This window comes from Oncorhynchus mykiss, chromosome 10 (assembly GCF_057628025.1).
Source record: "Oncorhynchus mykiss isolate SJ-2025 chromosome 10, ASM5762802v1, whole genome shotgun sequence".
Taxonomy (NCBI): Eukaryota; Metazoa; Chordata; class Actinopteri; order Salmoniformes; family Salmonidae; genus Oncorhynchus; species Oncorhynchus mykiss.
The window spans coordinates 56,360,954-56,372,491 of record NC_143031.1 but is presented as its reverse complement, the minus strand read 5'-3'; the positions used below and the strand labels follow the sequence as shown (position 1 = coordinate 56,372,491).

The 11,538-nt window shown below is 43.8% G+C and overlaps 1 protein-coding gene across 1 annotated transcript in view; it reads left to right on the top strand.

The window, feature by feature from the left end:
- Nucleotides 1-240: 240 nt before the first annotated feature.
- Nucleotides 241-11,538, top strand: part of dchs2 (dachsous cadherin-related 2) — a 53,705-nt gene continuing 42,407 nt past the window's right edge. The window contains exon 1 of the mRNA XM_021619110.3: nucleotides 241-2,358. Coding sequence (XP_021474785.3) covers nucleotides 610-2,358 — 1,749 coding nt within the window. The 5' untranslated portion in view covers nucleotides 241-609. The remainder of the gene's footprint in view (nucleotides 2,359-11,538) is intronic.

Here is an 11,538-nt window from a genome sequence, read left to right as displayed (position 1 = left end):
TAGGCCTACATTTAAGATAATACACTTCAAATGATGTGACTAATTACAGTACCATCTTTTGTGCATTAATATTACTTGCATTAGATTTTCTGGGGACTTTGACATTTTCTTTAACTTTATCTAAACACAATTTATTCAACATATTTTATCTGAATAGCAACAACTAACATATGTGCTGATGAATTTAACATTCCATCTGGATGTTTAAAGGTTAAATACTGTACCTCGCGTGACCTAATTAGAGCTGACAGGCAGTCAAGGCCACGGACACTCGCGTCATTGAAGGTGCGTGCTGCGCGCTCTAGTTGGGTTGCCGGTAGTACCAGCGCGGTTTCAGTGTGTATTCTTACCCGACGGATTTCGGGGCATTACTATTTTTCCAATATTATAAATATTTCGAGGGACCTAATCATATTACGTTAAATAAACTGTGTAACCATGTTTTACATGTTGAAGAGTGAACTATCCTCTAACCGAGCGCAAGGATGTGTTGTTACCTGTCCTCATTTCGAGTGTCTGTCTGAAACGTGAGTAACGTTATCTTCAAGACTCGCCGTGTTTGAGAGTCATTTTACACGGAAATATGTGAATTAAACTTCGGAATATAAAATGTCGAGGGCAAGAATTAGCCGTCGAAATGCGGTGACTTTATTTCAACTATTTGCTGTGTGTCTTTTGTGGGAGCGCTCATTTGCTCAACAGGTGTACAACCTCAGTCTCTCAATTGAAGAGGGACTACCTGCGAGGACTATTGTTGGGGATATAAGAGCGGGGTTACAGACTCCAAGCAGTGGATTTTTTATATCTGAAAGTAGAGATTCTTATGTTTTTAAAGACTTGGAAATAGATGCAGACACTGGAATAATTTCAACAGCTGTGGTGCTGGACAGGGAGATCAGAGACCAGTATGAATTTGTGGCAGCCACTCTCACAGGTGATGTGATTAAGGTAAAAATAGTGGTTAAAGATGTTAATGACCATTCTCCTGTATTCTCCACTGAAAAGGTGGAGTTGAATGTGTCAGAATTAAGTCCTCCAGGAACTCGCTTTGAATTTGAGGGGGCTAAAGACCAGGATGAGGGTGAGTTTGGAACTCGGGGTTACCGCATCACTGAAAGTGAGATGGGAAATATTTTTAAGGTGAAATATCGTGAGGGGGTTGGAAATCTATTCAACCTGGACCTCATCCTCACTGACAAATTGGACAGAGAAACAAGAGATTTTTATTCCCTGACCATTGAGGCATTTGATGGGGGTATCCCGCCTAAAACTGGGCTACTTAAGGTTTATATCCACGTCTCGGATGAAAATGACAACCCACCTGTGTTCAATCAGACTGAATACCAAGCTTCAGTGTGGGAGGATGCTCTGGTAATGTCACCTGTGTGTCAGGTCTACGCCACAGATCTGGACCTCGGAGACAATGGGCTCGTAACCTACGAGATCAACCGACGCCAGAGTGACCCGAATGAATTCTTTGTCATCAACAGAACTTCTGGTGTCATCCATGTTAACAAACCCTTAGACTTTGAGACACAGCCGTTTTATGAGTTGATTGTCAGGGCGAGGGATAATGGTGCCCAGCCGGAGTATAGCAGCACCTTTGTAGCCTTGAGGGTACTAGACATCAATGACAACAGCCCCATTATCAACATATTGTTTCTGAGTGAGACTGGGGAAGCCGAGGTGTCGGAAGGGGCAGGTATGGGGGAATACGTTGCGAGGATATCAGTCTCTGACCCCGACCTGGGAGAGGTCGGGAGGCTCAGGGTCACCCTCGAAGGTGGCGACGGGAAGTTCACCCTGAAACAGACTGATGACTTCCTGTACGCCTTGTGCGTGGACGGCGAGCTGGACAGGGAGAAAGAGGGGCTGTACGAGTTAAAAGTGGTTGCCTCTGACTTCGGTAGCCCACCATTGAAGAGTGAAAGCACATTGGTGGTGAGGGTCACCGACACCAACGATTGGCGGCCGGTTTTTGACCAGGACATCTACACTGTGTCTGTATCTGAAGATGTACCCCAGGGTAGTTCCCTACTGAGTGTGCAGGCCAGAGACTCAGACGACGGGGTCAACGCAGCCATCCTCTACTCCATCCTACAGTCAGACCAAGACCACCTGGTCAACGTCGACCCAGAATCAGGCCTCATTACCACAGCAGCCAGGTTGGACCGTGAGAGGGAGACAGAGGTGCGGTTCCTGATGGTTGCGGTCGACGGGGGGTCACCAGCCATGTCCTCCACAGCCACCATCACCGTTATGGTTGAGGACGTCAATGACAACGAGCCTGTGTTCCAGCAGCAGCTATATAATGTGTCTGTCCCGGAACACACCCAGATTGGGAACTGCTTTTTACAGGTATGTTGGCTAGTTTAGTTTGTGTGTTGCATAAATGAATGTGAAAAAAATATTCTGGGCAATTTCCATGTAAAAGGACCCATGAGCACCAACGTCAAGTTCATAGGAGCACATCAAATTTGTTGTCAAATTAAATCAAAAGCTTTAAGGTATTTGAAATGCATCAAAACACAATGTTAAGGCCCTTGCCAACCAACATCAACATTTTATATCTAATTTTGCAGAAATTATTTGCCTAGTGTATTGTCATTCTGTTACAAAACCCATTTGCAACCAAGCTTTAACTTGCTGACTAATGTCTTGATGTTGCTTCAATATATCCACATAATTTTCCTGCTTCATGATGCCATCTATTTTGTGAAGTGCACAAGGTCCTCCTGCAGCAAAGCACCCCCACAACATGATGCTGCCACCCCTGTGCTTCACGGTTGGGATGGTGTTCTTCGGCTTGCAAACACATTATGGCCAAACAGTTCTATTTTTGTTTCATCAGACCAGAGGACATTTCTCCAAAAAGTGCAATCTTTGTCACCATGTGCATTGCAAACTGTAGTCTGGCTTTTTATGACGGTTTTGGAGCAGTGGATTCTTCCTTGCTGAGTGGTCTTTCAGGTTATGTCGATATAGGACTCGTTTTACTGTGGAAATATATACTTTTGTACCCATCTTCACAAGGTCCTTTGCTGTTGTTTTGGGATTGATTTGCACTTTTTGCTGTGTGGTCCCACGGCTGCGTGGTCCCATGGTGTTTATACTTGCGTACTATTGTTTGTACAGATGAACGTGGTACCTTCAGGTGTTTGGAATTTGCTCCCAAAGATAAACCAGGTCTACAGTTTTTTTCTGATGTCAAGCAAAGAGGCACTGAGTTTGAAGGTAGGCCTTGAAATACATACACAGGTACACCTCCAATAGGCTAATTGACATCATTTGAGTCAATCAGAAGCTTCTAAAGCCATGACATAATTATATGGAATTAGATGTCCTAACTGTCTTGCCAAAACTATAGTTTAACACCCCCCCCCCCCCCCCCCCTCCCCCCGCTGCTATTACAGCCTCCATTCTTTCCACTAGATGTTGGAATGTTGCTGAAGGGACTTGCTTCCATTCAACCACAAGAATTAGTGAGGTCGGGCACTGATGTTGGGTGATTAGGCCTGGCTCGCAGTCGGCATTCCAATTCATCCCAAAGGAAATTTGACAAACTGAATTGTAGGAAAGGTGGCATCCTATGATGGTGCCACGTTGCAAATCACTGAGCTTTTCAGTAAGGCCATGTTTCTTTAGACCTGACTAAAATAAATCATGGATTTATTGTGATTTGATATATTAAATTGATTTAGACTTTTTAAATGTAGACGTGCCATCAGCCGCTTGTATGCAGGTTGTATGCGTGGAGGCCTGTCGTTACAAAGTCTTTATGTTAATTAATGGTAAATTACCATGAGACCCGAACCGACTTTTGCATGACAATAACCGGCTGAGGAAATGTCATGACCGCCACAGCCCTGTAAATAGATCAGATATCCTTATTTATGCATTTCTATATAGTACAGATCAGGCACCCATGATCAAATCAAACTTAATTTGTCACATGCGCCGAATACAAGTGTAGACCTTACCGTTAAATGCTTACTTACAAGCCCTTAACTAACTGTGCAGTTAAAGAAGAGTTAAGAAAATATTTACCAAATAAAGTAAAAAAATAATTCAAGTAACACAATGAGGCTTTATACAGGGAGTCAGTGTGCGGATGTACAGGTTAGAGGTAATTTGTACATATAGGTAGGGGTGAAGTGACTATGCATAGATAAACGAGTAGCAGCAGTGTACAAAACGATTGGAGGGGGGGGGGGGGGGGGGGGGGTCAAGGGAAGTTGAGGTGCCTTTTGGTCCTAGATTTGGGGTTCCGCTTTTTGAGGATCTGGGGACCCATGCCAAATCTTTTCAGTCTCCTGAGGGGGAAAAGCTTTTGTCGTGCCCTCTTCAGTCTTGATGTGTTTGGACCATGATAGTTCGTTGGTGATGGGGGCACCAATAAACTTAAAGCTCTCAACCAGCTCCACTACAGCCCAGTTGATGTTAATGGGGGCCTGTTCGGCCCGCCTTTTCCAATAGTCCACGATCAGCTCCTTTGTTTTGCTCACATTGAGGGAGAGGTTGTTGTCCTGGCACCACACTGCCAGTTCTGACTTCCTCCCTATAGGCTGTCTCATCGTTGTCTGTGATCAGGCCGACACTGTTGCGTCGTCAGCAAACTTAATGATGGTGTTGGAGTCATGTTATGCCACACAGTCGTGGGTGAACAGGGAGTAGAGGAGGGGACTAAGTACACACCCCTGAGGGGTCTCAGTGTTGAGGCTCAGCGTGGCAGACGTGTTGTTGTCAACCCTTCCCACATGGGGGTGGCTCATCAGGAAGTCTAGGATCCAGTTGCAGAGGGAGGTGTTTAGTCCCAGGGTTCTTAGCTTAGTGGTGAGCTTTGTGGGCACTGGTGTAGTCAATGAACAGCATTCTCTCACGTGTTTCTTTTGTTCAGGTGGGAAAGGGCAGTGTGGAATGCGATTGAGTTTGCGTCATCTATGGCTCTGTTGGGGCGGTATGCGAATTGAAGTGGGTCTAGGGTATCCGGGAGGATGCTGTTGTGAGCCATGATCAGCCTTTCAAAGCTCTTCATGGCTACCGACTTGTGCGCTACGGTGTGGTAATCATTTAGGCAGGTTACCTTCGCTTCCTTGGGCACAGGGACTATGGTGGTCTGCTTGAAACATGTTGGTATTACAGACTCAGTCAGGGAGAGGTTGAAAATGTCAGTGAAGACACTTGCCAGTTTGTCCACACATGCTTTGAGTACACGTCCTAGTAATCCATCTGGCCCAGCGGCTTTGCGAATGTTTACCTGTTTAAAGGTCTTGCTACCAAGAGCGTTATCACACAGTCATCCAGAACAGCTGGTGCTTCAGTGTTGCTTGCCTCGAAGTGAGCATTAAAGGCATTTAGCTCGTCTAGTAGGCTCACGTCACTGAGCAGCTCGCGTCTGGGTTTCCCTTTGTAGTCCGTAATAGTTTTCAAGCCCCTCTTCATCTGACGAGCATCAGAGCCGGTGTAGTAGGATTCAATCTTAATCCTGTATTGATGCTTTGCTTGTTTGATTATTCGTCTGAGTGCATAGCAGGGTTTCTCATAGGCGTCCGGATTAGTGTCCCGCTCCTTGAAAGCGGCAGCTATAGCCTTTAGCTCTGTGTGGCTGTTGCCTGCAATTCATGGCATCTAGTTGGGTTATGTACGTATGCTCACTGTGGGGATGACGTTGTCGATGCACTTATTGATGAAGCCGATGACTGAGGTGGTATACTCCTCAATGCCATTGGATGAATCCTGGAACATATTCCAGTCTGTGCTAGCAAAACAGTCCTGTAGCATCCGTGCCATTTGACCACGTCCGTATTGAGCTAGTCACTGGTACTTTCTGTTTTAGTTTTTGTTTGAAATCAGGAGGATAGAATTATGGTTGGATTTGCCAAATGGAGGGTGGAGGAGAGCTTTGTATGCATCTCTGTTGTGTGGGGTAAAGGTGGTCTAGAGTTTTTTTTTTTTTTCCTTCTCCTCCCCCCCCCCCCCCCCCCCCCCCCTGGTTGCACGTGACATGCTGGTAAAAATGTGGTAAAACTGATTTGTTTGCCTGCGTTTAAAGTCCTTGTCCTAGGGGCGCTGCTTCTGGGTGAGCATATTCTTGTTTGCTTATGGCCTTGTAGAGTTGGTTGAGTGCGCTCTTAGTGCCAGCATCGGTCTGTGGTGGTAAATAATCGGCTACGAATAATATAGTGTGGTCTACAGCTTATCCTTAGGCGAGCAATACCTCGACTTCTTTAATATTAGACATCGTGCACCAGCTGTTATTGACAGACACACATCCCCACCCCTCGTCGTACCAGACGTAGCTTCTCTGTTCTGCCGTAGCATTGAAAATCCCTCCAGCTCTATATTCTTCATGTCGTCGTTCAGCCTCGAATGGGTAAAACACAGGATATTACAGTTCTTAATGTCCCGTTGGTAGGATAATCGTAGGTCATCCATTTTATTTTCCAATGATTGCATGTTAGCAAGTAGAATTGGTGGCAATGGGAGTTTACTTGCTCGCCTACGGATTCTCAAAAGGCAGCCTGATCTCTTTTCCTCCGTCTTTTCTTCACGCAAATGTCGTGGATCTGGGCCTTTTCCCGGTAGAGCAGTATATCTTTCTCGTCAGACTCGTTAAAGGAAAAATCTTCTTCCAATCCGTGGTGAGTAATCCCAGGTCTGATGTCCAGTAGTTATTTTCGGTCATAAGAGACTGTAGCAGCAACATTATGTACAATATAAGTTACAAACAATGCAAAAAAATGAACAAAATAGCACAATTGATTATGGGCATGTAACACGTCAGCCATCCTCTTGGGTACCATTTTAAATAACTGATGTCAGTTACCATCATTCTGTTATCAGATGTTAATGCACTCGACTTGTTGTTCAATAATAAAAGCAAGTTGTCAAATCACAACGGGGACACAATTCTTTCTGCAGACATTTTAAGAGTTTTTGGAAAACTCTGTTACAAAGCTTTACATCTGCGCTGTTCAAGTATGTGTTTTTGTAAAATTCTCGGTGTCACTGTTACTATGGGATTACCCTATGCACAGCAGTATAACATTTGTTTTTTAAAATTCCCACGTATGTTTCTATGAAATTATTGTTTAAATAATATGGCCCTTTATTTTAAAAGGTGAGGCCTATCAGCCCAAATGACAAGATTGTGGACAAATTAATCATCAACTCTTGCGGGTACGAGCGCTCTCTCTCGCTCTCGCTCTCTCTCTCGCTCTCTCTCTCACTCTTGGGACAGTGGCATGCTTTCTCTGTGTTCACAAAGCCACCAGTGTTGTCCAGGCTGGATCCAACACACTGACCCAGTCCAGCCCAGTGTTTATGTGATATGACAGATCTGATGCTTGGTACCACCTCCTTAGCTTGGCACAAGTCAAGGGCCATGACAATGAACCATTAATCACAAAGTCTGTCTGTGTAGTTGCCAATGGGCAGGTTTGAATGGTGGAAGAAACAAGGACAACAAAATTCAGTTTCAGCAATATTGGGATGCTATTAAAAGCACCGTCCTTAATTTTTTCCCAGCCACACAGCACTTGCTATGCTGAGGAATGGGGTTGAAGAAATAGACATTAACACTCAAATTGTGTTCATAGGTTGAACAGTAAGACAGCTGTTATAAAAGGGCCACTACTGGGCATGCTGATCCTGAGCCCATTTTCTGCCGTCCCTCATTAGAATTCTTCTGAGTAGGACAATCTGTTAACAAATTAACTTCTGAAACGTAATTGCGGAAGACTAATTGCTATCAGAGGGGAAGACCGTGCACAATAAGTAGAAAAACACAAATTGGGAAAGAAATGACAGTGGAACAGGGGTATTATGAAAATGAGTAAGGAGTCCGTTTTCCCTGATTCAAGGTGCACTATGCTCATATACATACATACATACAGTGCCTTGCGAAAGTATTCGGCCCCCTTGAATTTTGCGACCTTTTGCCACATTTCAGGCTTCAAACATAAAGATATAAAACTGTATTTTTTTGTGAAGAATCAACAACAAGTGGGACACAATCATGAAGTGGAACGACATTTATTGGATATTTCAAACTTTTTTAACAAATCAAAAACTGAAAAATTGGGCGTGCAAAATTATTCAGCCCCCTTAAGTAAATACTTTGTGGCGCCACCTTTTGCTGCGATTACAGCTGTAAGTCGCTTGGGGTATGTCTATCAGTTTTGCACATCGAGAGACTGAAATTTTTTCCCATTCCTCCTTGCAAAACAGCTCGAGCTCAGTGAGGTTGGATGGAGAACATTTGTGAACAGCAGTTTTCAGTTCTTTCCACAGATTCTCGATTGGATTCAGGTCTGGACTTTGACTTGGCCATTCTAACACCTGGATATGTTTATTTTTGAACCATTCCATTGTAGATTTTGCTTTATGTTTTGGATCATTGTCTTGTTGGAAGACAAATCTCCGTCCCAGTCTCAGGTCTTTTGCAGACTCCATCAGGTTTTCTTCCAGAATGGTCCTGTATTTGGCTCCATCCATCTTCCCATCAATTTTAACCATCTTCCCTGTCCCTGCTGAAGAAAAGCAGGCCCAAACCATGATGCTGCCACCACCATGTTTGACAGTGGGGATGGTGTGTTCAGCTGTGTTGCTTTTACGCCAAACATAACGTTTTGCATTGTTGACAAAAAGTTCAATTTTGGTTTCATCTGACCAGAGCACATTCTTCCACATGTTTGGTGTGTCTCCCAGGTGGCTTGTGGCAAACTTTAAACAACACTTTTTATGGATATCTTTAAGAAATGGCTTTCTTCTTGCCACTCTTCCATAAAGGCCAGATTTGTGCAATATACGACTGATTGTTGTCCTATGGACAGAGTCTCCCACCTCAGCTGTAGATCTCTGCAGTTCATCCAGAGTGATCATGGGCCTCTTGGCTGCATCTCTGATCAGTCTTCTCCTTGTATGAGCTGAAAGTTTAGAGGGACGGCCAGGTCTTGGTAGATTTGCAGTGGTCTGATACTCCTTCCATTTCAATATTATCGCTTGCACAGTGCTCCTTGGGATGTTTAAAGCTTGGGAAATCTTTTTGTATCCAAATCCGGCTTTAAACTTCTTCACAACAGTATCTCGGACCTGCCTGGTGTGTTTCTTGTTCTTCATGATGCTCTCTGCGCTTTTAACGGACCTCTGAGACTATCACAGTGCAGGTGCATTTATACGGAGACTTGATTACACACAGGTGGATTGTATTTATCATCATTAGTCATTTAGGTCAACATTGGATCATTCAGAGATCCTCACTGAACTTCTGGAGAGAGTTTGCTGCACTGAAAGTAAAGGGGCTGAATAATTTTGCACGCCCAATTTTTCAGTTTTTGATTTATTAAAAGAGTTTGAAATATCCAATAAATGTCGTTCCACTTCATGATTGTGTCCCACTTGTTGTTGATTATTCACAAAAAAATACAGTTTTATATCTTTATGTTTGAAGCCTGAAATGTGGCAAAAGGTCGCAAAGTTCAAGGGGGCCGAATACTTTCGCAAGGCACTGTACATACATACATACACACAGAGTGCCAGAAAGTATTCAGACCCATTTTTTGTTACAGCCTTATTCTAAAATGTAAAAAATAAAATCCTCAGCAATCTACACACAATACCCCAATACCCCATAATAACATATCACGTCTGTTGGAAACCTGGCACCATTCTTACGGTGAAGCGTGGTAGTAGAATCATGCTGTTGGGATCTTTTTCAGTGGCAGAGACTAGGGAAACTAGTCAGGATCGAGGCAAAGATGAACGGAGCAAAGTACAGAGAGATCCTTGATGAAGGACCTCAGACTGGGGCGACGGTTCACCTTCCAACAGGACAACGACCTTAAGCACCCGCCAAGACAACACCCAGCCAAGACAACACAAGTGGCTTTTGGATTGGTCTCTGAATGTCCTTGAGTGGCCCAGCCAGAGCCCGGAATTGAACCCAATCTAATGTCTCTGGAGAGACCTGAAAATAGCTGTGCAACAACGCTCCCCATCCAACCTGACAGAGCTTGAGAGGATCTGCAGAGAAGAATGGGAGAAACTCCCCAAATACTGGTTTGCTAAGCTTGTAGTGTCATACCCAACAAGACTCGAGCCATCGTTGCCAAAGGTGCTTCAACAAAGTACTGAGTAAAGAGTCTGAATACTCATGTAAATGTAATATTTCAGGTTATGTTTTAATAAATTAGCAAACCTTTCTAAACCTGTTTTTGCTTTGTGATTATGGGGTTGTGTGTGTGAATTAAGGGGAGGGGAAACAATTTAATACATTTTTAGAATAAGCCTGTAACCTAACAAAATGTGGAACAGGTCAAGGGGTCTGAATATGCACTGTATATTTCCACTTCCACATTGTTTTTCATTTATGATAGCACTGTCTGATACACGACTATACTCACCAGTAAATGAACAACTTTATAGCTTATATACATTACATCAACAAAAAAGTCCCTAGAACCAGTATTAGGAAATGCTTGTAGTATTTCCCCCTCATTCCCCTCGATTCTATGTATACAGTGTCCCAACTGTAATACAGCTGGACACGGTCAAAGAAAAGAGCCATGCAATGTCACACGACATGAGGCAGAAACTCTGCTTGGGCTTTTCAATGTGATTGCATTGTTGTGCGTATAGTGTTAGCTGGTATGTCAAACAATGGGGTAGTTCTCGTGCCAGTGTGCCCTCTGTGTACACACACAGCAAGGGGTCATTACATTTGCATGCATATGAGTAAGCAACAACTAAAAACTGTTGCAGACCTTGACCTGTATCTAACACCTCATCTCACAGTCAATAAAGCCCGGCATGATATCACTTTTATGGTGGGAAGGGAAGGGCACCATCAAATGGGGACGGTGAGATGAATCTGTCATATACGTTCCGAAACGTACCTGCAATCTCCCATGTTTTGCGTTGGGTGTATGTGTAAGACAAACGGTCATAAACTCCCATCAAAGAATCCCCAGGTTCAAAGGCGGTCTTTATCTAGCTTCTTGGCTCCACTTGTTATTTTACGGCCTGTATGTGGATTCACACTAGATCTTTGCTGGTAGATATTTGCTGCAGACATTGTGCAAGTCCTTTACAAGTGAGTGATGTCTCACATGGTCTTTGCTTTGATCCAGGTCATACTTTTCCCTGGGATAAGGATGGCTATTTATAGTCTTGTCTCACTGTCTCCAACCAGCTCACTGTGCCTAGTATCACCAGTTATGGGAGAAGAAACTTACGTACCTACAACATTTTTTAAATGCCCTCATTCAGAAATGTGATATTTGTCAACCCTGTGTGTGTGTGTCGGTTATAATAGATGGCACCATATCCACAGAGATGATACATTAACCTCTAAGATGAATAGGTCAATGTGCACCAAACACCCCTGCCTTACGCCTGGGTTATATCATTAACAATCTAATGTCCAGCTCATGAGATGTGCATACTTGTAAAGGCAGACCTGGCAGACCTGCCAAGTAGACACGTCATTGTTAAAGCCCCAGGTGATATTGTCAGACTTTGTCCGAGGTAGGAACACAG